Genomic DNA, 26,012 nt, shown 5'->3' on the forward strand with positions numbered 1-26,012 from the left:
ATCCCTTAGATGCCTGAATCAGCTAACTCTCGCTCCGGGTTTCCAAGGTTGAGCTACAATTCTCAAGACGCAGCAAACCAGCAACAAGGGGCCCTAGCACCTCCAACAGTGAGAGGAAGTGAGCTCCAAGTGGGCTCCAAGAAGTGAGAGGTCCCGGAGTCAAGGGCAGGCGCTGACCAAGGCTGAACACAGCGAGCTTCAACACCTCTGCCCTCCCACAGCTCAGACACCTGAGACTTGGGGCGGACAGGGCCGCAGGAAGAGTGGGCATATTTAGGCAGTAAGTCTGCCCCAAAGTGATCCCTGGATATTAAAGTGTTTTCATCTTAACAAAAACAACATACAGGCGCCCTAACAAATGAGCAAGGATATTCCTCCAGGCTATTACTGTTTATTAAATTATGTGATTGTTGCAAAATGATCCCTGAATTTTCGAGTTTTCTTCATTGCCCATTAATCATGCTGAACAGACGTAAATTCAGCCCATTAGCCTCTGAGTAATGAAAATAAAACGAAGGTGATAACGGAGTATCTGCCAGTTGGATGGGAACAAAAATACAAAGAGAGTAAAAACACATAATAAAGTGATCTTTATGGGAATATATAAAATTCCACAATAATGCTCTTAAACATCTTTCTACCCTCAGACAATCTTTTCTGAGCCATAAGAAAACAGCAGGAACTATGCCAAGAAAATGTATGATGCTGTCTCAGCCCTCTTCTCTGCTTCGTGTCTGCTTCACATGAGACTACATTACACAGCACAACATTTTCCAGAACGGGTAGAGAGCAAAAGAAAAGACCACCTTACTCGTGCGTGTACACACATTCGTGTGTGTGTGTGTGTGTGTGTGTCAACAATTTGCTAACTTCACAGACCACGAGGATGGGCACCCGCTGACCGCACATTCATTCTCACAAATACATGTTAGAGACCTACTATGTGCCGACTGTTTTAGGCACATCAGGTGCAGTGGTAAAGCAAACCAAGTCCCTGTCCTCCTGGTGCAAATACTCCAGAGAGGGACCCACAATCCACCCGTAAACAGTAAGGAAACCAGGTGCTCTCCGAGAGAGCCAAGCACCCAGAGAAACGAAGCAGGGTGATGCGTCAGAGAGCGCGCCCGGCGGGGAGGAAGGGGGACGCTGCCTGCAGCTTGGGCAGGGCGGCCCCTCAGGGCAACAGGTCTGCACTGAGACATGATACCTGAGAGGGGTCGTGCACAGATCCAGACATGATACCTGAGAGGGGTCGTGCACACATCCAGAAGAACATGCACGAAAGTGGGCCATGTGTTCAAAGGCCCACAGTGGGGACAAGGCATCACGGTGCGGAGTCTGCAGGACAGCGTCACACAGGCAAAACTGAGCAGTATTAGGGGAAGCACCGCTCACAGTAAACTGCTTCGATGGGGCAAAGTGGTTGAGATCCCTAGTCGTCTCCTTGGAAACATCCTCAAAATGTCCCTTGTAAATGTGGATTATTTTACAGGTTTTCCTATGCTCATTTGGTGATTTAATCTACTTTTAAATGAGGACTGATTAAGTTACATCGAAGTGAATGCTAATTAATGTCTCAGGATAACAGCACCCTCGTCAATATCAAAGTTAAGACAATGGGCTCATGGGACTTCCCTGGTGGTCCAGTGGTTAAGACTCCGCTCTTCCAATGCAGGGGGCCTGAGTTCGATCCCTGGTCGGGGAATAAGATCCCGCATCCCACATGCCACGTGACCCAGCCAAAGAATAAAAATTTTTTTTTAATTTAAAAAAATAAAGACAATGGGCTAGTGTCCCTCTTCAGCCACAAAGAGACGAAAGACAGGACCACAGGTGTCACCAGGGGCTGGACCACCCACCTGAGGGCTTGAGAGGCTGGGAGCTCCCCAGCTCCGCCTGCCGTTTCCACCTGCACCGTTCAGACTAACTTCCCCGACCCAAGACTGTACCTCCCGGAAGTGATCGCTGATCACAAGTTCCAGAAGCTCCTCCTCAAACTTCTCCAGGGAGGGATACATCGTGAAGAACAAATCGTCCAGGTACCACGTGAGAGACTTCTGAAGGCGAGGCTTCCGGAGTGTGTCCCCTGCACAACGAGAGGCTCAGAGGGATGACCCGCAGAAACAAAACCACCGGACGGTCCTCTCACCCACGGGGGGTCCAGGCCGCAGGCCAAGCACAGAGAAGGCGGCATGGGCATCGCTCAGAGAGGACTCACAGCCAGAGCCCACCTCAGTCCAAGCCCAGACGCCAAACAGATCAAACAAGCGCAAATTTCATTTTCGGTCCAAATTCTACCCCAAAGCATCTCCAGGAACAAACCCCCTAATCCGGCCATCCAGGGCACACAGACAGCCTGAGGCAGAGTGACATCTGTCCCCTGCACTCGGCTTCCCTTTGTCATGACTTCCTATCCAGCAAGGGCACAGCCCACTATGTCATTTCTCGTTTCATTAGGTTTACCCTGAACCACGTGGAAACACGCAGGCATAGGCGTGAGCATGGCATGGCAACGAGCAGAAACTCGGGCTGGGCTGGCACCATGAGGGAAGTCCCGCCCCGATCAAGAAGCACCCCTGGACCGTGAGCTCCGTGAGGACAGAAGGGGGTGGTGGCCCCTGCATCCAGCCCAGCACCTGCACCAAGAGCAGGTACATGGAAGCCCGGCCGCAGCCACGAGAGGGGAGCATCACATCCATTTGGAGAGGATTCTCCATGGGCTCTGGAGCAAAGGTGACACAGGAGGAAGAAGGCAAAGCCAGTTGCTCCCCAGCAAACACACCCCCAGGGGTCTGTCCCTTACGTCCCCATCAGTGTCATCGTTCTGGTTCTGTCTGTCTCTTCCTAAATGTTTAGGGTTATTTAAATATTTACATGCAAGGTCTTCGATTTTGAAAGCCAATTCTAATCTTTAAAAAAAATTGACGTAAGACTCAATGCTGAGGGGTGGAGTCAAGGTGCCATACTAGGAGGATGCGAATTCATGTCTCCTCACAACTAGGGCACCTACCAGGCGCCGGTGAGGGACCACAGACACCTAGGGGACAGGAGGAACCCCCAGTGACCGGTTGTTTCAATTACAGCTTTATTTTTCCTAATATATTTTTTATCTTTCTAACTTTATTTGGTATTTTATTCTTTGATATTGCACTGCGCCGTTTTTTCTTTCTTTTTTTTTTTTTTTTTTTTTTAACCATGCCATGAAGCTTGCAGGATCTTGGTTCCCAGGCCGGAGGTCAGGCCCAAGCTCCTGTAGTGGGAGCTACGAGTCCAAACCGCTGGACTAACAGAGAACCTCAGACCCCAGGGAATATCAGTTGGAGTGAGGCCTCACAGAGGTCCTCATCTCAGCACCAAGACCCGGCTCTATTCAACTGCCTGCAAACTCCAGTGCTGGACGCCTCAGGCCAAACAACCAGTAAGACAGGAATACAGCCCGACCCATCAAAAAAGGAAAAAAAATGAAACGACAAAAAAAAATATGCTACAGACGAAGGAGCAAGGTTAAAACCCACACGACCAAATAAATGATGATGAAATAGGCAACCTACCCAAAAAAGAATTCAGAGTAGTGATAGTAAAGGTGATCCAAAATCTCGGAAAGAGAATGGAGAAAATACATGAAACATTTAACAAGGATCTAGAAGAACTAAAGAGCAAGCAAACAGTGATGAACAACACAATACCTGAAATTAATATACTCTAGAAGGAATCAATAGCAGATTAACTGAGGCAGAAGAATGAATATGTGAGCAGGAAGATAAAAAGGTACAAATTACTGCCACAGAGCAGAATAAAGAAAAAAGAATGAAAAGAATTGAGGACAGTCTCAGAGACTTCTGGGACAACATTAAACGCATCAACGTTCCAATTATAGGGGTCCCAAAAGAAAAAGAAAGGGTCTGAGAAAATATTTCAAGAGATTATAATGGAAAACTTCCCTAATATGGGAAAGAAAGTAGTCCAGGAAGCACAGAGAGTACCATACAGGATAAACCAAGAGAAACACACCAAGACACACAGTAATCAAACTGACAAAAATTAAAGACAAAGAAAAATTATTAAAAGCAACAAGAGAAAAACAACAAATAACATACAAGGGAACTCCCATAAGGTTAACAGCTGATTTCTCAGCAGAAACTCTGCAAGACAGAAGGGAGTGGCATGATATACTTAAAGTAATGAACGGAAAGAACCTAAAACCAAGATTACTCTACCTAGCAAGGATCTCATTCAGATTCGACAGAGAAATCAAATGCTTTACAGACAAGCAAAAGCTAAGAGAATTCAGCACCACCAAACTAGCTCTACAACAAATGCTAAATGAACTACTCTAAGTGGGAAACACAAAAGATGAAAAGGACCAACAAAAACAAGCCCAAACCAATTAAGATAATGGTAATAGGAACATACATATTGCTAATTACCTTAAATGTAAATGGACTAAAGGCTCCCACCAAAAGATACAGGCTTGCTGAATGGATACAAAAACAAGACCCATACATATGCTGTCTACAAGAGACCCACTTCAGACCTAGGGACACATACAGACTGAAAGTGAGTGGATGGAAAAAGATATTCCATGCAAATGGAAATCAAAAGAAAGCTGGAGTAGCAAGTCTCATATCAGACAAAATAGACTTTAAAATAAAGACTTTTAAAAGAGACAAAGAAGGACACTACATAATGATCAAGGGATAAATCCAAGAAGAAGATATAACAATTGTAAATATTTATGCACCCAACATAGGAGCACATCAATACATAAGGCAAATGCTAACAGACATAAAAGGGGAAATCGACAGTAACACAATCATAGTAGGGGACTTTAACACCCCACTTTCACCAATGGACAGATCATCCAAAATGAAATTAATAAGAAAACACAAGCTTTAAATGACACATTAAACGAGATGGACTTAATTGATATTTACAGGACATTCCATCCAAAAACAACAGAATACACTTTCTTCTCAAGTATTCATGGAACATTCTCCCGGAAAGACTATATCTTGGTTCACAAATCAAGCCTTGGTAAATTTAAGAAAATTGAAATTGTATCAAGTATCTTTTCTGATGACAACGCTATGAGACTAGATATCAATCACAGGGGAAAAAATGTAAAAAATACAAACACATGAAGGCTAAACAATATGCTACTAAATAACCAAGAGATCACTGAAGAAATCAAAGAGAAAATCAAAAAATACCTAGAGACAAATGACAATGAAAACATGACGACCCAAAACCTGTGGGATGCAGCAAAAGCAGTTCAAGAGGGAAGTTTATAGCAATACAATCCTACCTCAGGAAACAAGAAAAATCTCAAATAAACAGCCTAACCTTACACCGAAAGCAATTAGGGAAAGAAGAACAGAAAAACCCCAAAGTTAGCAGAAGGAAAGAAATCATAAAGATCAGATCAGAAATAAATGAAAAAGAAATGAAGGAAATGATAGCAAAGATCAATGAAACTAAACACTGTTTCTTTGAGAAGATAAACAAAATTGATAAACCATTAGCCAGACTCACCAAGAAAAAAAGGGAGAAGACTCAAATCAACAGAATTAGGAATGAAAAAGGAGAAGTAACAACTGACACAGCAGAAATACAAAGGATCATGAGAGATTACTACAAGCAACTATATGCCAATAAAATGGACAACCTGGAATAAATGGACAAATTCTTAGAAAAACACAACCTTCCAAGACTGAACCAGGAAATAATAGAAAATATGAACAGACCAATCACAAGTAATGAAATTGAAACTGTGATTAAAAATCTTCCAACAAACAAAAGCCCAGGACCAGATGGCTTCACAAGAGAATTCTATCAAACATTTAGAGAAGAGCTAACACCTATCCTTCTCAAACTCTTCCAAAATATAGCAGGGGGAGGAACACTCCTAAACTCATTCTACGAGGCCACCATCACCCTGATACCAAAACCAGACAAAGATATCACAAAAAAAGAAAACTACAGGCCAATATGACTGATGAACAGAGATGCAAAAATCCTCAACAAAATACTAGCAAACAGAATCCAACAGCACATTAAAGGATCATACACCACGGTCAAGTGGGGTTTACCCCAGGGATGCAAGGATTGTTCAATATATGCAAATCATTGAATGTGATACACCATATTAACAAATTAAAGGATAAAAACCATATGATCGTCTCAATAGATGCAGAAAAAGCTTTTGACAAAATTCAACACCCATTTATGATTAAAAACTCTCCAGAAAGTAGGCATAGAGGGAACCTACCTCAACATAATAAAGGCCATATATGACAAACCCACAGCCAGCATGGTTTTCAATTGTGAAAAACTGAAACCATTTCCTCTAAGATCAGGAACAAGACAAGGTTGCCCACCCTCACCACTACTACTCAACATAGTTTTGGAAGTTTTAGCCACAGCAGACAGAGGAGAAAAAGAAATAAAAGGAATCCAAATCGGAAAAGAAGTAAAACTGTCACTGTTTGCAGATGACATGATACTATACATAGAAAATCCTAAAGGTGCCACCAGAAAACTACTTGAGCTAATCAATGAATTTGGTAGAGTAGCAGGATACAAAATTAATGCACAGAAATCTCTTGCATTCCTATACACTAATGAAGAAAAATCTGAAAGAGAAATTAAGGAAACACTCCCATTTACCATTGCAACAAAAAGAATAAAATACCTAGGAATAAACCTACCTAAGGAGACCAAAGACCTGTATGCAAAAAACTATAAGACACTGTTGAAAGAAATTAAAGATGATACAAACAGATGGAGAGATATACCATGTTCTTAGATTAGAAGAATCAACATCGTGAAAATGACTATACTACCCAAAGCAATCTAGAGATGCAATGCAATCCCTATCAAACTACCAATGGCATTTTTCACAGAACTAGAACAAAAAATTTCACAATTTGTATAGAAACACAAAAGACCCCAAATAGCCAAAGCAATCTTGAGAAAGAAAAATGGAGCTGGAGTAATAAGGCTCCTGCACTTCATATTATATTACAAAGCTACAGTGGTCAAGACAGTACTGGCAACAGAAACAGAAATATAGATCAATGGAACAGGACAGAAAGCTTAGAGATAAACCCACGCACATATGGTCACCTTATCTTTGATAAAGGAGGCAAGAGTATACAATGGAGAAAAGACAGCCTCGTCAATAAGTGGTGCTGGGAAAACTGGACAGCTACATGTAAAAGAATGAAATTAGAACACTCCCTAACACCATACACAAAAATAAACTCAAAATGGATTAAAGACCTAAATGTAAGGCCAGACACTATAAAACTCTCAGAGGAAAACATAGGCAGAACACTCTATGACATAAATCACAGCAAGATCCTTTTTGACCCACCTCCTAGAGAAATGGAAATAAAAACAAAAATAAACAAATGGGACCTAATGAAACTTCAAAGCTTTTGCACAGCAAAGAAAACCATAAAAAAGACGAAGAGAACCCTCAGAACTGGAGAAAATATTTGCAAACGAAGAAACTGACAAAGGATTAATCTCCAAAATATACAAGCAGCTCATTATCAAAAAAACAAACAACCCAATCCAAAAATGGGCAGAACACCCAAAGAGACATTTCTCCAAAGAAGATATATAGATTGCCAACAAACACATGAAAGAATGCTCAACATCACTAATCATTAGAGAAATGCAAATCAAAACTACAACGAGGTATCACCTCACACCCATCAGAATGGCCATCATCAAAAAATCTACAAACAGTAAATGCTAGAGAGGGTGTGGAGAAAAGGGAACCCTCTTGCACTGATGGTGGGAATGTAAATTGATACAGCCACTATGGAGAACGCTACGGAGGTTCCTTAAAAAACTAAAAATAGAACTACCATACGACCCAGCAATCCCACTCCTGGGCATATACCCTGAGAAAACCATAATTCAAAAAGAGTCATGTACCACAATGTTCACTGCAGCTCTATTTACAATAGCCAGAGCGTGGAAGCAACGTAAGTGTCCATCGACAGATGAATGGATAAAGAAGATGTGGCACATATATACAATGGAACATTCTTCAGCCATAAAAAGAAACGAAACTGAGTTATTTATAGTGAGGTGGATGGACCTAGAGACTGTCATACAGAGTGAAGTAAGTCAGAAAGAGAAAAACAAATACCATATGCTAACATATATATATATGGAATCTAAAAAAAAAAATGGTTCTGATGAACATAGGGGCAGGACAGGAAAAAAGACACAGAGGTAGAGAATGGACTTGAGGACGTGGGGAGGGGGAAGGGTAAGTTGGGACGAAGTAAGAGAGTAACACTGACATACATACACTACCAAATGTAAAACAGATAGCTAGTGGGAAGCAGCCGTATAGCACAGGGAGATCAGCTCGGTGCTTTGCAACTACCTAGAGGGGTGGGTTAGAGAAGGTGGAAGGGAGACGCAAGCGGGAGGGGATATGGGGATATACGTATGCATATAGCTGATTCACTTTGCTATACAGCAGAAACTAACACAACATTGTAAATCAATTATACTCCAATAAAGATGTTTTTAAAAAAAGACTCAATGCTGATGAAACTGTGGTGAAAGGAACACTCTACCTTGCTGAAAGGTTATAAATCAGTACAGCTAAGAGGCAATTTTCTCTAACTTTGTGTGTCAAGAGCCTTAAAAATGTCCATATCCACCGTCTGCCCCAGTAATGCGACTTCTGAGTCTAGTTAGCAATATATCAAAGTGGAAGCAAACTTTACTTGCAGGCATGCTCATTAGAACATTATTTATAACAGAGTCAAAAATAAGAAACCACCAGATGCTCAATAATAGGAGAATTTAAATAATCTGTGGCTCATTCAGATAAAATGAGAAACAAATCATATTCTCTAAGATTATTTAATAATCAGAAAGTAATCATGATATTGTAGGTGAAAAAAACAACATATAAAACTGTGTATTATGGGCTTCCCTGGTGGCGCAGTGTTTGAGAGTCCGCCTGCCGATGCAGGGGACGCGGGTTCATGCCCCGGTCTGGGAGGATCCCACATGCCGCGGAGCGGCTGGGCCCGTGAGCCATGGCCACTGAGCCTGCGCATCCAGAGCCTGTGCTCCGCAACAGGAGAGGCCACAGCGGTGAGAGGCCCGCGTACCACACACACACACAAAAACACCTGTGTGTTATTAGTCCATTTGATGACAATTTTATTTAAAATATACGCATTTACATGTATACATGTATATCATTTTTTGGAGAAGTTGCTCTGTTCTTGTTTTTCTTTTTTTTATTTTAGTATGACTGATACATAATGTTTCAGGTGTACAGCAAAGTGACTCAGATATATATATATATATATATTTCTTTTTCAGATTCTTTTCCATTATAGATAATTACAAGATAATGAATATAGTTCCCTGTGCTATACAGTAGGTCCTTGTTGTTTATTTTATATATAGTAGTGTGTATATGTCAATCCCAAATTCCCAATGTATCCCTCCCCCGCTTTGCCCTTTCATAACCATAAGTTTGTATTCAAAGTCTGTGAGTCTATTTCTGTTTTGCAAATAAGTTCCTTTGTATATTTTTTCAGATTCCACAGATAAGTGATATCATATGATATTTGTCTTTCTCTGACTTCACTTAGTATAATAATGTCTAGGTCCATCCGTGTTGCTGCACATGACATTATTTCATTCTTTTCTATGGCTGAGTAATATTCCATTGTATATATGTGCCACATGTGCTTTATCCACTCCCCTGTCAATGAACATTTAGGTTGCTTCCATGTCTTGGCTATTGTAAATAGTGCTGCTATGAACACTGGGGTGCATGTATCTTTTCGAAATAGAGTTTCCATCTTTTCTGGATATATGCCCAGTAGTAGGATTGCTGGATCATACAGTAACTCTATTTTTAGTTTTTAAGGAACCTCCATACTGTCCTCCACAGTGGCTGTATCAATTTACATTCCCACCAACAGTGTAGGAGGGCTCCCTTTTCTGCACACCCTCTCCAGCATTTGTTATTTATAGACATTTTGATGGTGGCCTATGCATGTATATCTGTAGGCAGTAATCACAGATTATTTTATTTCCCTCTTTGTGGCTTTCTGTACCTTCCCTATCACAAATCTGCGCTAGGTTTGACTGATACTTCTGAGAAAGTTTATGTATTCCTTTCATCATTTTTTAATCGTTTAAAGCAGGTCAGTTGATGAATCAGATCCAATTAAAAGCGCAGGTATCATTATTCACAGTAGCCAAAAAGTGGAAACAACCCAGTATCCATCCACAGATGGACCGACATACAAAATGGGGTCCATCCACACAACAGAATATCATTCAACCTTAAAATAGGAAGGAAATTCTACCATATGTTACAATGTGGATGAACGCTGTAGACATTATGCTGCGTGAGATAAGCCAGTCACAAAAAGACAAGTTCTGGATAATTCCATTTATATGAGGTACTTAAATTAGTCAAATTCCGAGATGGAAAGGAGAATGGAGGCTGCCAGGGGCTGGGGGGCGGCGGGTGGGGAGTTAGCGCTTCATGGGTGCGGAGTCTTGTTCTGCAGGAGGAAAACGTTCTAGAGAGGGAGGGTTGCTCAAGGATGTGAACGTTCTTAACGCTACGAAACTGCATGTTGAAAAACAGTTAGAAGAGTACATTTTATGACACGTCTATTTTATTTACCACGATTTTTTTTAAGTGCAGAAATATATAAACTGCAACCTTTCATGAAATGGTCAAGCGAGTGTCCAAAGCACATCCTGAACTGGGAGCCTCCGTCGGGGCCGGCGGGGGGCAGGGGGTGGGGAGGGGTTGGAGGGCAGGGCGAACGGTCCACCTCCTGCAGCAAGGCGCAGGAACCCGGGGCCTCCGCTGACAGGAGGAGGTACAGATTGTCCCTGCAGGATTTCAGGGAGCGATGCTGGTGGGACTCAGAGCAGGAGGTGAGTGTGCAGAGACGGAGCAGAGGGAAGTGGGAGGGACGCGTGAACAATGCTTGTCACTCCCTTATTTTGCAGACTCCATATTATTTGCATTCTGCAAGTTAATTCATGTGTCTGCAATCCTCCTCCAGTGACTTCAGCATTTTTAACACGGGACCGCTGCCTTTTTCCGTGACCCTGAGCTGCATGACCCTGCTCGCTGCTTTAAAGCACGGACAGGCTCGTTTGTTGGTTACCAAACAATCCCCCTCCTCTTGATCGCAGTTAAACTCTTGGCCAAAACATGTGTTCAGACTCAAGTGGCCCAGGGCTCTGTGGGCAGTCACGGGGGTGGGGGGGGGTGGGGGGTGGGGGTCCAGGTAAGGCGGCCACGCCCCTCCACCAGAGGGAGGTAGCCGCGGCCCCTGAGATCCCTGTACTCCTGGTGAGACCCCCTTACCTCCCCCCACCCCACATTCAGGACCCACACACACACTCTCAGCCTTGACGCTGTCGGGACCCTCTCACCCTGCCCCCCACCTGGGCTTCCATCACTCAGCCCAGGGAGCCGGGACCCCCCAGACACCCCATTCTCTCATCTCTGGGGCAGAGAGCAGCCTGGGGGCGCCCACTGAACACACAGGGAAGGACACACGGGCTGCACCCAACACGCTCTCCCCAGCAGTCCCGTGCTGAGCAGCAAAATCACCCAACCCCAAAGGGACACCCCGACATGTTACCTGCTAACCTTCCCCCCACGTCAAGTCCTGCTTCCAGAGAAGCGTAAGTGGGAAATGAGTGCCCTCCCCCCGGGGCTGCTCCCGCAGAGGGTCTGCCTGGCCCCCAAGCCAGAGGTCACTCCACGGTCAACAAGCACTGGAACAGAGAGAACAGCCACCAGCCAGACCCCCGTCTGCAGGCTGCCACAGGAACAGAAGGAAAACCCAGAACCAACGCCTTTCCCAACGCAAGGTGTCCAGTTCCAAGCCTGGCTTGGAAGCTTCCAGAAGCTTCCAGAAGCCGCGAGTGAAGAAAGAAGAGCCCTGAAGGGCCCTCCCACAGGAGACAGATCCGACCTCCCAGATGTCCTGCGGCAGCCACAGGGTGGCCACGTCGGAGGAGCCTTCTGGCTCAACTCAAGGCAGAACTTGCCTGACCGAAGAACAGCAGCTCACGCTCACTGGACCCTCCCTGTGTCCCTCTCTGGGCAGGTCCTCATAATGTCCCCATGTTACAGAGGAGACCGGCCACAGCAGAGGCTTGGAGCCATCACACGGGGCCAGGAGCAGAGCGGGCGCACCACCGCCGGCCTCAGGGCTCTTCCCCAACATTCCAGCAGCGCCCACAAAGCACAGCTTTGCCGTCTGACATTGTCATTCAGTCATTCAACCGACCAGCGTCAGCAGCCAGGACAGACACAAGGGGCCTCAGCAGAGCTGACCTCCCGGTGGTGGGGACTGCTGACCCTCGTGCTCTGTAACTGGGTCAAGCTTTCACCGATCTGTTGCCAAGTCTCTGGACAAGGCTGCAACTCCCAGCAACAGCAGTGCTCCCGTGGGAAGACAAACCCTACTGCACAACGATCCATCTTCTTCTGAGACTCCCCTGAATGCACTGCAGAGAAAATGGGGACCGCTAGAACCCCTCCCTAGCGACACCCTTCAGGGAAGCGCTTGGAAACACCCGAGATGCCCAAGGAGCTCCCTGCTAGGCCCTAACCACGTCCCCCCACCCGCAGACCCCAGCCTCCCGGGGACATGGCTCTCCTGCCGAGGGTATTTCGTTCGCCAGAATGCACCTCACAAGATAGAGAGAACACTGCAACAGAATGCAACAGAGGCAACAGAATGCAAGCGAAATTTAGGAACGATTTAGGCAGGAGTGGAAATGAGCTTGAGCCGGTCCACACCGGCTCTGAAACACCTCCCACTGCCCGTGAGGACCGTGGTTAGACTGTGAGGTTGGCCCTCACTTACCTTCATCTGGGAAAGATGCCCTGATGCTCCACTGGGAATACAGGGCTGCACCCCCAGCCCCAGCACGGGCCTGCCACGCACAGGATCTACTCTACAAATACGTGTTGAGCCATCCACAAATAAGTGAATGAGTCAATGACTCAATTAGTGTATAAAAGGCACACACCGAGCTATTAGCAGTGGTTTTCTCTAGGAGTGAGATTGGAAGGGAAAACTTTTAGTCTTACCGAATTCATTGAGTAAAGATTAATTCTGTCACTTGAACCTGTCCTTGGCCTAAGAGGGCGCAAAGGACTGGGGTCTAGGCTGCAGGATCACCAGCCCCCGGCTCTCAGCGGCAGCGGGAAGCCCTGTCCCCCTCGCTCCCTCTCTGCAGGGGACCGCGGTCACTCCGGGAATCTAGAAGCCACGCTCCCAGACTTGGGGAGGGCAGGCCGTCAGCACAGCGTGGGAAGCCCAGGGGGAGAACCCCACCGCTACACAAGGTGCTCAGGCTTGGGGTGCAGGGCCCCACCCGGGACCTTGATGTTGTTTGTTGAGATGCAGCGCCGGCAGGTCGGGGCTGGGGAACCACCTCAGGTAGGTAAGTAGAGGGCGGGCCCGGGGACACACCAATAGGGGAGGCCGCCACGGGGCAGACGGGCAAGTCAGTTCCGCGGACAGCGCTGCCGAGCTCGGGTTTAACAGATGACGAAGCCGGGGCTGGAGTCAGCGGGCTGGCGGGTCAGGCAGGGCGGGCTGGCCCCGGGACTGCCCCGCACGGCACAGAGTTGGCACGGCGATGCTCGACATACAGGAGGGAGGGAGGATGGGATCCCGGGGAGCAGTGGCAGTGAGCCAGGCCAAGCAGGGGACAAGGGGTGATTGACAGCAGTGAGCCCCCTGCACTGACTGCCCAGCAAGGTGCCCGGGGCGCCCTTCACCACCCCTGCCAGCCAGACCTCCTGCAGCTGCTGCGAGGCTGCCCCACTTAACTAAAACCGCGTGTGAAACTGCAGTGACCTCAGTCCACATTTCAGTGGAAAACAACTCACTCCTCCTGTATCCTGTATTGTAGCATTTTACAAAGGAACAAATATCCGAGTCCCAACGCGGCACCCAAATATAACCAAACCCTCTGCAAATTAGACAAGCGATCCCCGGTTCCCAGCACCACGGACGCCAGCACCAGTCCCTGCCTGGGCCCTTTCAGGGCCATAAAACAGTATCCAGCCAAGAAACCCTTTTTCAAAGATGAGTCACAAAAGCCCGTAAGATCCTGGGCAGAAATGATAACGGAGACAATAACCGCTGTCAGAAAGGGCTGAGCAACAGGGTCTCTGCTCCCAGACGGTCTCGGGGACGGAGGGGAGGCTGCCCTCGGCCCCTCCCCCGAGGAGCAAGCGGGGCTCCTGCACGGGTGATGGCAGCTCCTGCCGGCCCACCAGACCAATTCCGGCCATTTGTTTTTAAACAACAACAACGTAAACTGTCCTCCATCTTTGCCATTTACAGGCACCACCTGCATCTATTAAAAGTGCCCAGTGCCAGCCGCTCCGTTCCAGGGAGGCAAACCGGAGGCCAGAGGGGCTCAGCTCTTCCGAAAACACGAACTTCAGGAATCGGAGCCGAACTCACGCTCCTTGGATCCAGAACTCCTCTCTATAACACGGCCCTTGACTCCCACGGTCCGACCTGAGGTGCTGAGAACAAACGCGGGGCCTGTCTGGGCATCTGAGCTTCTCCTTCGCTTTCCAGGAGGGACCCAGAAGCAGGCCCGAGCTCCGCTTCCGTACTTTCAGGTTTTATCTGCAGTTCTACTGACACCCACTGGTGATGGATACACCTCAGGCCTCGAGAACATTCTGTTTAAATTCCCAGAATCCCAGGTCAGAAAGACTCACAGAAGCTGAGCTCCCCGCAGGTGCGCACATACCCGCGTAGTCACAGCGGTGCTGACAGCGCCCCCATGACCAGTGGGAGGGGGGCTCAGAGCCGGATGCAGGTTCCACCCTCTCAATCCCAACAGCACGACCAGGAAGGAGGTTCTCCCTCTGCCTGCCTGTAACTTTTAACTTCTCCTCCCTCCCTCTTGGGTGAACACAGGCGCATCGCAGAGGGCAACACCGCTGCCTATGGGGGGCTTCAGGAGGGTTAGAGCTTGGTGACCCACGGCAGATCCAAACCTGGGACCCCCTCCATGCCCCGCCCAGGACGTGCTCCTGTTCACGGTTAACTGGTCATTTCTCATGTATCATCGTCTCTTCTCCGAGATGCTGGAGAAACAGTGACCTCGTGATGGTGATGACCACCGTGCACCCGTCCCAGGAGTTCATGAACTCAGATAACAAGACCACAGCGCCCAGGCCACACGCAGGGACATCGTCACCGAGACAAACACTCTCCCTCCTGGAGCTGAGCCGTCTCTTCGGGTCCTGAGTGTCTCTGTTCTGAGCCAAACGCTCTGCACCTCTCAGATCTCCTCCCCAGCCACTCACACCCAAAGCCACATCCTGCCCCTCCTGGATGGGAGCTGCAGCCGGCCCACCGAGACCAGAGGTTCCAGCAGCCCCCGGTGGGGAGGCTGGTGCGGTCCCTCCTCCTGGATTCTCCCAGACGGCCAGGGAAAAAGCCCCCAAGAGTACTCAGGGGGAGCATGAGACCGAGGAGGGAGGCCCGTCGGCAGGACCTGAGAGGAGAGCAGCCCTCACAGTGACTCGTGGCTGTGAAGGGCTGACCCACACCCACCAGGAGAATCAACTTCTAAAACACACCCAGACACAGCCCTGAGCCTGTCCCATGAATTTCAGTTCCAAAGTAACCGAGCAGTTTCACTCACAAGTTGAAAGGCAGAACAGCCCAAGTGTCCATGCACAGGTAAATGGATAAACAAAACGTGGTCCATCCATTCAGCCTTAAAAAGCAAGGAAATTCCGACACACAGAACAACAGGGATGAACCTTGAGGACATTATGGCCAGCAAAATAAGCCAGTCACAAAAGGACCAATGCTGTAGGAGGATTCCATGCCTAGGAGGTCCCTAGAGGAGTCAACTCATAGAGACAGAGAGCAGAAGGCGGGGGCAGGGCTGGGGAGGGGAAGGGCAGTCAGCATCTAGTGGGACAGAGTTTCCGTCTGGGACGATGAAAAGGCTCTGCAAGTGGACGGGGAGGATGGTTACACAACAGTGTGAATGTACCGGATGCCCCTGAACTGCACACTTGACAATGGTTAAAACAGTAAATTTTATGTTACGTCTATTTTACCACAATTAAAAACTGATAATAATTAAGCCACTGACATGGTGGTCCTGTAAGGGTGGGATCTAGCAACAGTGGTTTTTCTGGCCACAGTCATACAGACATGGGCTATTTGTCTTATGAAAGCATTTCTCAAGGAGAGAAGGCAGAGATGACCTGAGGGATGTGAGGTGTGTTCAGGAAGGGGCTGCGAATGAGACGACACTGCTGCCCTCCCCCTCCTCCCCCTCCCCCCACCACCAGGCTGTTTGCTGGGGGGCCCAGCCAGCCCTCGCCCCAGTTCCTGCAAGGTCTGACCATGAACTAACAGAGACTCACCAAGTGGACAGAAACAGAGGAGCCCTTACCCGATTCTCCATGAGCTGGAAGGAGACCAGGTATCTGCTGCAGACCAGACACCAGAAGGTTCTCGGGAAGAAGGTGGAACACGGGCTCCAGGAGCGGGTGTGGCTTCAGCGTGTACTGCAGGCTGCAGTTCTCAATGAGGGTCATGTGCTTGTTTTCTGAGGGAGAAAACACCTCCTGTGACAGCCCGAACCAAGGCACCTTCGGTCAAACCGACCAATAAATTGAGCATCTTGGAAAAGAACTCAACAAACAGGAAAAGTATTTTTCTAGGAAGACAAGGGAATTGCTCTGTTTGCTCAGCCGAAGAGCAAAAAAGAATCAATCCTTAAATAACTCTCACTGGTAAAACTGCAACTAAAGAGATACTTGTTTTTGATCCGACATAACAAAATCTCTCCGCTCACCTCTTCCCCAAGAGCAGTGAAGTCAGGCATCGCTTTTGCTCCCATAATCAGAGGGAACCTAGAAGGTCCTCTGACCAGAGGCCTGCATCCCTTTCAGTCTCAGCCTTGCATCCGTCAAGACCCACAAAGCAGCAGGACTAGGCCCTGGGTGGCCAGTGGCCTCCAAGACAGAGTCCTGTCCTCAAGGAAGGACCATTCCTCTGGGATGACTAAGACACAAGCATGCCGACATCCATAACACACAGGAGAACGGGATCCGAACCCCAAGGAAGGTTCGGATAACGTGCTAGGGGAAGTGGGAAGAGGGAAAGCGTCCTAGAGAAAGGAACCACTGGGAAGAGCTCAGATACAGAGCACTCGGGAAAGTGGACGGAAGGGCGTCAATAGAAACTGGGCTGGGAGGGACCACAGACATGCCCTCAACACATTCCCATCAAATGGTCCGTCTTGCCTGGGCTTGATTTCCTCCACTGATAGGGGACTCACCACCTCCTGAGGCGTGCTTTGTGATTTCATAAGAAAAGAACTAAATATTCGTTAGAAAAACAAAACTATATTATCGAAAACCAGATATTTAATATCTAACCACTCCAAACATGGGATGTGCTTACTTTAAAATGTTAAGTACCCTGAAAGACACTCTGTTACATGGCTGGCTGGTGAGCACGCTGGTACAACCTCTATGGAGGGCAAACAGGGGAAATAACACAAAACTGTGAATGCACAGGCCCTCAGACCAGCAATCCCACTTCTGGGAGTTTACCCTACAGATTCACGTGCACACTTGCAAAATGGCAGATGTCCACTGCAGCAAAGCCTTCAACCCTCTGTTCTTACAGAACTGCCCCAAGGGTCCATTTGGGGTGGGTTGGTTCAATCACAAACAGCAATTCAATGAAATACCACACAGCTGTAAAAAGAATGAGCACGGGGCTTCCCTGGTGGCGCAGTGGTTGAGAGTCCACCTGCTGATGCAGGGGACGCGGGTTCGTGCCCTGGTCCGGGAGGATCCCACATGCCGCGGAGCAGCTGGGCCCATGAGCCATGGCCACTGAGCCTGCGCGTCTGCAGCCCGTGCTCCGCAACGGGAGAGGCCACAACAGTGAGAGGCCCGTGTACCGCAAAAAAAAAAAAAAGAATGAGCACGCTTTCTAGGTACTGATATGAAACAACCTCCAAGATAAATCATTAAGGGAAAAAAGAAACGTCTGGGACAAGTAAACGGGGGCAAAAACAGAACAGGGAAGTGCACGTGTGCTTGTGTGTCATCAGAGGACCTAGAAGGACCCACAAGATCCCAGAGAGGAAGGTCACCTGTGGTGCAGGTGAAGGGCCGAGCAGAGGAGGAAGGAGACCTCACCTGAACCTTTTCATACTGTTCAGTACTTTGAATGCTGGGTCATGTGACTGCATTATCCATCCAAGAAAAACAGCCCTGCACTTTTAGAAATGCCCCTGAGATGATGAGCTGACAGCCTGTGGCGGTCCCTCCCCAGGCCCCCCTCACACGGCCGCGGCTCCCACACCCTCCACCAGCGCCCAGATCCGTGGGCCTGGAACCAACCTGGGGGCTGTGTCTGCTGTTGGAAAGGTGCTGAGTCTAAGGATACTTCAGGAGAGAAAACGCTGGCAGGTTAATGATTAAATTCAATTGCGAAATAACCTAAAAGCCAGTCTGTATCAACAAAACCAAGTTTCTGACCGATTGTTCCTCTATCGTGAGATTTTCACCAAATTCAGAGCGAGTGGATGGGTCGGGGTAGGCTTGGGTTTCTCACACCGGCTGGGTGCCCATCGGAAACTGGGCAACATCGCAAAGAGACAGAAAGTCATCCCCCCCCACCACACCAAAGAGACCCACCTTCACCGCTTGGCCCCCGTCCACACTTCCCGAGGGCCAGCAGAGCCCACACGGGCCCCTGAAACAGCCTGTTAGCCCACCCCCCCCCCGCTTCACCGCACGCCCTTCCGTCCACCCTCCACGCGGCCGGCAGCCAGGGGGCCGCAGGTCCCTCCCATGGGTACCCTGACGGCTCGGGAGAAGAAGCCACAGAGGCAGGGCAGGAAGCCCACTCTGCCCTAAGCCCGGCCGCTCCGCACGGGGCCCATGCATGCCAGGTGCTCCTGCAGATGCCACTCTCGTTTGGCACCACTGGACACCTTGCTGTGGTGGAGATGACCCACGGACTTCACGGTCAAAGGCTTCCTGGGACAGCCGCTGGGCAGTGATGGACAGCCACTACTTCACGTGGGGGCAAAGCTGCTACCCCAGGGGCAAGGAGGCCAACAGCCCTCCCACCAGGTGGCCCCCATGGGGTCGTCTTCACACGGCTACACCATCCTTATAGGCTCGTGTGTCTCTGATCTTCAAATTATGTCAGAACTGCAAGCCCAATGTTACATGTTCCCCAAATCTAGTAACAATTCAGCTAAGCTGATGAGGTTCTAACACTTAGGAAAGTCAAATGACGAACAGGTGCTGCTGAGGACAGTAGGAGCAGGCCTGGCCAGGCCTCGTCTCTTACGTTCTATGGGGTCCTGGAGAAGCGGGTGCAGGAGGGCTCGGGGGCTGCCGTGATACAGTCTCAACCTGCAAAACAAGACCCGTGAGATGCAGGTCAGCATCTTGCGTTTACTCATGGGATGTCAGCTATGCTTCTCGAAAGGAAGGCCTTGGGGACCCCAGCACCACACCTCCAGGAGCTTTCTCGACCCTCCGTGGGAAACAGACGGCTGAGGCCAGCATCAGATCCGCGAGCCCTCAGCACTCGTGGCCAAGCATGTCCAGCACACACACAGCATGGCCCGAGTGCAGCCTGAGAACCTCAGCACTAGAAAACAATGCCTGGGGAGTTGGTCATGCTTGGAGATGTCCCAAGAAAACAACGTTTGAGGGGTTTCCACGATTGTGTGTCTGGAGTGGTGGTTCTCAACCTGGGATGACTTTGCCGCCGTCGGGATGTCGGGTAAAGTCTGGAGGTACTTTTGGCTGTCACAGCTGGGCGGGGAGGGGGCTGCCTGGCATCTAGTGGGCAGAGGCCAGGGGTGCTACGAGACCTCGTACACTGCACGGGACAGCCCAAAGTGTCCGCGGAGCCAGGGCTGACAAGCCCCGATCTACAGTGACAACGCAAACCCCACCACGGCTGAAACGACCACACACCATCTCACCCATCCGGGCACGTCCAGCTCCTAATGTAACAGAACCTGGCACAGAGCGGACCCCCAGCCAGTGTTTGCTGAGTGAACACCTACTGCTCCCTGGGCTCCTGTCTGGGAAGAACCTACTGTTTACACTCCGGACCCTTAGGAGATGGGCGCTGCACTGAAGATGAATTCAAAGAGTAAACAACTGGCCTAAGACCCCACAGGAGTAAGTGATGGAGCAGGACTCAGCCTTGACCACCTTACATCAGATCCCACCCCCGAGGCCAAGGCCTGTCCCGCTCCTGCCTGGAGAACGATGGTTGGGCTTATTCAGAAACAGCAAACCCAGTTACAGCCCGAAGCAAAAATACCACCGGCAGACTGTGATGAACACACACGCTGACAAATTCAGAGCTTTTTAGTCTGGACAAATAATGAGCCGTTAAATCACCACAGGAAGACGCCAGAAACCCCAGCGACGGGGAAAACGGGGCAGATACCGTTTGTCCTGGGGGGCAGACGCAGGAGATTCCGAGTTGTTGCTGAAGATCCGAAGGATTCCAAACCCACAGGACAAAGCCTGAAGGGTCCCGTCCCGTCTCCTGCCTTCAGTGACCACTTCCACCACGGCCACAATATTAGGGTGGTTCAAGGACGTGTGAAAATAGAAGGGCTGCAAAAGAGAAGCCAGGGACGGACTGAACGCTCTCGAGCTGCAGAGAAGGAACACGGAGGAACACAGGTGCGCTCCCTCCTCGTTGTCACGTCAACGCCACAAACACGCCGCGTGGGGAGGAGCATCCCTTCCAGGTGCCAGAGAAGAGAAGGGGCCCAGTGAGCGACCCCCTCACAGCTCCTCCTTCCAGGGTGCCCAGCATCTGGGACATCAAACGATTTGCTTCTCCTCTGGGACATTCCCATCCCCAGAAAATGCCAACAGACCCAGAGCCTCTGGAGAACAAAGGGGCTGGGGCAGCCTCGCGCCCCATGCCCATCACCCGGAAGGACCACGAGCCCAAAGACGTTAAGTAGCCCACCGCACCCACGCACCCACTGAGCCGTTCCATCCAACACCGCCGTCAAACTGCAATCACAACTTGCCAGTATTGACTCTAATCCCTGTTTCGTGTGGAAATACCATGAGGCTGCACCCGAATTAATTTTGTTTAAACTAAGCAGGTGGCTTCCCTGGTGGCGCAGTGGTTGAGAGTCCGCCTGCCGATGCAGGGGACACGGGTTCGTGCCCCGGTCCGGGAAGTTCCCACATGCCACGGAGCGGCTGGGCCCGTGAGCCATGGCCACTGAGCCTGCACGTCCAGAGCCTGTGCTCCGCAAAGGCAGAGGCCACAGCAGTGAGAGGCCCGCGTACCGCAAAAATAAAAAAATAAAAATAAACTAAGCAGGATCCTCAGTTCAGAGCCCAACTAGCATCTTTTAATGATGAATATTGCTGTGGGATTTTTTTTTTTTTTGGCTGCGTTGGGTCTTTGTTGCTGCACGCGGGCTTCCTCTAGTTGCGGTGAGCGGGGGCTACTCTTCGTTGCGGTGTGCGGGCTTCTCACTGCGGTGGCTTCTCTTGTCACGGAGCACAGGCTCTAGGCACGAGGATTTCGGTAGTTGTGGCATGCAGGCTCAGTAGTTGTGGCTCGCAAGCTCTAGAGCGCAGGCTCAGTAGTTGTGGTGCACGGGCTTAGTTGCTCCGCGGCATGTGGGATCTTCCCGGACCAGGGGTCGAACCAGTGTCCCGTGCATTGGCAGGCGGATTCTTAACCACTGGGCCACCAGGGATGTCCCACGGTGGGATTCTTTATTATAGGAGTTGTGGACCCAAGCCAAGTAGATGATACTCAAATTGCTCCTAAAAGGTTTCCCACTTGCAGCCTCTCCATCCTCTAAGGTACAGAGGGCAGCCCTCACTCTCACCACGGGGAGGGGGGACACGGGCGGGTCAAATCCAGCTCCCATCGCTGAGATGCACCCTCCCAAGTGGGAATGGAAGCACCTTCCCTCTGCTGCTGTTTTCTGATCTCCTGAAATCCAAAGCAGTTGCTCTCAGCTAACAAACGTCGTAGACACAGAAGACAGAAATGGAGGCACTAACTGGGTTTGCAAATCTATGGGCAACAAGCGTCCCAGGAGCCCAGGTCAGCGCTGACCTGAGGCTCTGGACCCGAGTGGTCCCTGGAACCCAGCGTCCTTGTTGGGGCGAAGCCCAGGTGTAGAGTCACCAGCAGAACACAAAGGCCACCCTTCCCCCAAGGCAGGGCCGGGCCGCCGGGCCGGGCCGTGGCAACGTGACTTAAACTTGGAACAATCCCCCATTAACGAGTCATTACCATGGTGTCACCGAGAAAGCGTTTACTGTAATCACAGACTGTCAGCCCAGGATAACAGAGAGACACATTAAAACATCAGCCACGAGATATAAATCGTTATTCTATTATCTTTTATTGCAAAATGATGAAATAGTGGCCACTTACAGCTGACAGGCAGTTGGACCAAGAGAGAATTATGTTTCCGTTTCCAAGACTCAAGAACTGTTTTAAAAAGGCCTGCTGTAAAGTCAAGTTGGTCATTATCTCACCTCTTATATGTACACCTGTGCATATCAGTTTTATGAACACTACCCACTTTTCTCTTGGCAGTGAAACAAACATTGTCAGCTCTGATGCAAAGCAGCAACAAGCCGCCAGCTTAGAGGTCACCTTGAAATCCTTTGCCTGGAGGCGGGGGACCAGCTGCTTCGGGGACGGCCCACATGTGGACTCATGGCTGTTGCCTCTCCCTTTCCTTTACCACTGAAAACGATTATTCTGAGACCAAACCGACCACGGAGCCCCCTGGTCTGTCTCCAGAGAGCCCACTTTCACCAGGAGGGTCAGCCGTGGAAGCTCCGTGAATCACAAGGCGACACGAGGTCTGAGGGTCTCATCCCATCATTACTGCTGGTTAAGGACGGATGCTTTTCCAAACATCATTTATTGCCCCTCTAGTGTGGGCACAGCGCATGCTAAAGAATTTCTAAGGAACCTAGAAAACCCGATCCAGCCCTCAAGAAGTTCAAAGTTCAAAGGTAAAGGCTAGATTAGGCAGGTAGAAAATGCACACCCTGCCCAGGGCCGACCAACTCGGAGGGTCGGTGGAAGCAAAAGCCTCCTGGGATGAACCACACAACTCTGCAGCTTCAACCCGTGTGTGTGTGTGTGTGCGTGTGTGTGTGTGTGCGTGTGTGTGTGCGTGTGTGTGTGTGTGTTTGGGGGGGGTCCCCAGGAGGGCCAAGTCACCTGGAACCCAGGCACTCCCCCACCCCCAGCCCCGTGGGCTTGGCCAGACATCTCAACCGCGGTCAAGCAGCACTGCAGACAAGCCCTCCAGCGTCAGGACGCCTCAAGGAGGCCGTGCAGGATGCTCGCAGATGCATGGGCTGCCGCTGCACGATTAAAAGCTAGAGTCAAGCCCATCCAATTACCTGCGAGAGAAGCCACGGGAGATGGCAAAGCGGGGCTCTGGCTCCCCCCGCATCACATCTCACTCAGCCACCCCTGACAAGGTGCCTCTCTGACAAGAGAAACAGATTAATAAATCACAGAAATGCTCCTGTCTTAATGCCTTCATCTTCAGACACACGGACACCGCTTTGCCTCGGGGCCCAGATTCCACTTTCACCCACACGATCGGGCCTCAGAGGATGTGCCTTCCTGGAGAGGTTGCGGCCTCGCGTCGCCGGCCGCACCTCCGCCTGACCTGCCCTAAGTGACACGTGCTCTTCGGTCCCAGGCTGAGGCCAAGGCCACAGGAGAGAGGATCAGAAATTAAACTAGTGCCTTCCAAACCATTTTTTTTTAATAAACCTTTAATAGGATGTCTTCAGGAAGGTGACTATATCACAAATCCTTCCTGCAGCCAACATCTACCAGCTCAACCTTCCCCTTGAGGCTCAGGGCAGTTTCCTGCACACAAGCCACCACAAGACTGAGCGCTCCGAGCACGGTGAGCTCGCCAAGCAAAGTTGCCAAGCATCTGGGAAGATGCAAAATCTCTAATTCCAAAGTCAGAAGCTTCCGCTCATCCGGGGTGGGGTCCACCATTATCCACAGGAAGGGACACAGCCCTGGAGACAGCCCCCCGCCAAGAGAACTATCTGGCTCAAAGCGTCCGCGGAGCCAGGGTTGACAAGCCCCGATCTACAGTGACAACGCAAACCCCACCACGGCTGAAACGACCACACACCATCTCACCCATCCGGGCACGTCCAGCTCCTAATGTAACAGAGTCTGGCACAGAGCGGACCCCCAGCCAGTGTTTGCTGAGTGAACACCTACTGCTCCCTGGGCGCCTGTCTGGGAAGAACCTACTGTTTACACTCCAGACCCTTAGGAGATGGGCGCTGCTGTCCCTCACGCACGGACGATGAATTCAGAGTCAGGAGTTTAAACAACTGGCCTAAGACCCCACAGGAGTAAGTGATGGAGCAGGACTCAGCCCTTGTCCCCCTACATCAGATCCCACCCCCGAGGCCAAGGCCTGTCCTGCTCCCGCCTGGAGAATGATGGCTTGGCTTATTCAGAAACAGCAAACCCAGTTACAGCCCGAAGCAAAAATACGCCCCCAGGAGATGATGAACACAACAGCATAAGCTGACAAATTCAGAGCTTTCTACTGTCCCCACGTGGTAGACAGTTAAATCACCACACAGTACAACTAAATCCCACTGCTGGAAACATCACGGAGAGATATCCTTTGCCCTTCTATTCACTCACTCATTTCTATCCCCTTCCTACCACCGTCCATTCCTGGCTTGGTGTCCCCAAGGACTGGTTTCTGTTGAGCTGGAGAGGAGAGAAGCCCTCCTCGGGTGACGTGGTTGAGGCCAGGCTCTCTCCGTAGAGACGGTGCCCGGGAGTGACACTGGATTCCTGCTTTGCAGACTGTTTGCATCAGGAGCAGCTCTTGGAACATGTGAGAGGTGTAAGGAGAGGGTAAGGCACGTTCAAGAACCCGGAGATTAACCGAGGCACGGCAGAGCCTCCCAGAGTTTCGTTTGGACATGCTGACATTCCCTGACAGCCTCCACTTTTTTTTTTTTAATTTTATTGAAGTATAGTTGATTTACAATGTTGTGTTCATTTCTGCTGTACTGCAAAGTGATTCAGTTATACATATATCCACATTCCTTTTCATATTCTTTTCCCTTATGGTTTATCACAGGGTGTTGAATATAGTTCCCTGTGCCACACATCAGGACCTTGCTGTTTATCCATTCTATATCCAATAGTTTGCACCTACCAACCGCCAACTCCCAATCCTTCCCTCCCCCACATCTCCCCCTTGGCAACCACAGGTCTGTTCTCTGTGTCTGTGAGTCTGTATCTGGTTCGTAGATAAGTTCACTTGTGTCCTATTTTAGATTCCACATATAAGCGACATCATATGATATCTGTCTTTCTCTGTCTGACTTACTTCACTCAGTACGATCATCTCCAGGCCCATCCATGTTGCTGCAAATGGCATGATTTCATTCTTTTTTATGGACAGCCTCCACTTTTAAAGGGAGTCACCTCACTCTCATTACTCTGACGAACAAGCACGTTCAGCAGCTGGTTGCTCTCGGTTGGCGATGGGACGAGGAAGCAGCCCAATTACCTGTGTCTCCCGGAGGCCAGGGATCCGCCTGTGACTTCAGCAACACCTTGGGCTGAGATGGGCTCAGGAGGAACCATCTCCTGGTCCGGGTTCCGGCTGCCTGTGAAGAACCACTAGGATTCCTGCCAGTCATTTGCATACAATAAATAAAGGAGCAGAAATGAGCCTGCCGCTGAAAGGCTGAGCATGGTTAGTTAAGGAAAGAATCTAAGGGAGAATTATGTCCATCTCAGAAAGAAAGTGTAGGAACTGCACGGTCCTTTGGCCTCCCGGATTTTTTTTTTTTTTAACTTATCTATTTATTTTTGGCTGTGTTGGGTCTT

At 49.5% G+C, this 26,012-nt stretch overlaps 1 protein-coding gene across 3 annotated transcripts in view; it reads right to left on the minus strand.

The window, feature by feature from the left end:
• Nucleotides 1-26,012, minus strand: part of NPHP4 (nephrocystin 4) — a 136,187-nt gene that overhangs the window by 90,648 nt on the left and 19,527 nt on the right. For all 3 annotated transcript variants that reach the window (XM_079946186.1, XM_079946185.1, XM_079946187.1), the window contains exons 5-8: nucleotides 20,547-20,719; nucleotides 19,425-19,489; nucleotides 16,495-16,650; nucleotides 1,950-2,086 (exon numbers count right to left, since the gene is read on the minus strand). In XM_079946186.1, coding sequence (XP_079802312.1) covers nucleotides 1,950-2,086; nucleotides 16,495-16,650; nucleotides 19,425-19,489; nucleotides 20,547-20,719 — 531 coding nt within the window. The remainder of the gene's footprint in view (nucleotides 1-1,949; nucleotides 2,087-16,494; nucleotides 16,651-19,424; nucleotides 19,490-20,546; nucleotides 20,720-26,012) is intronic.

The sequence above is a fragment of the Stenella coeruleoalba genome (genome assembly GCF_951394435.1).
Source record: "Stenella coeruleoalba genome assembly, chromosome: 1".
Lineage (NCBI taxonomy): Eukaryota > Metazoa > Chordata > Mammalia > Artiodactyla > Delphinidae > Stenella > Stenella coeruleoalba.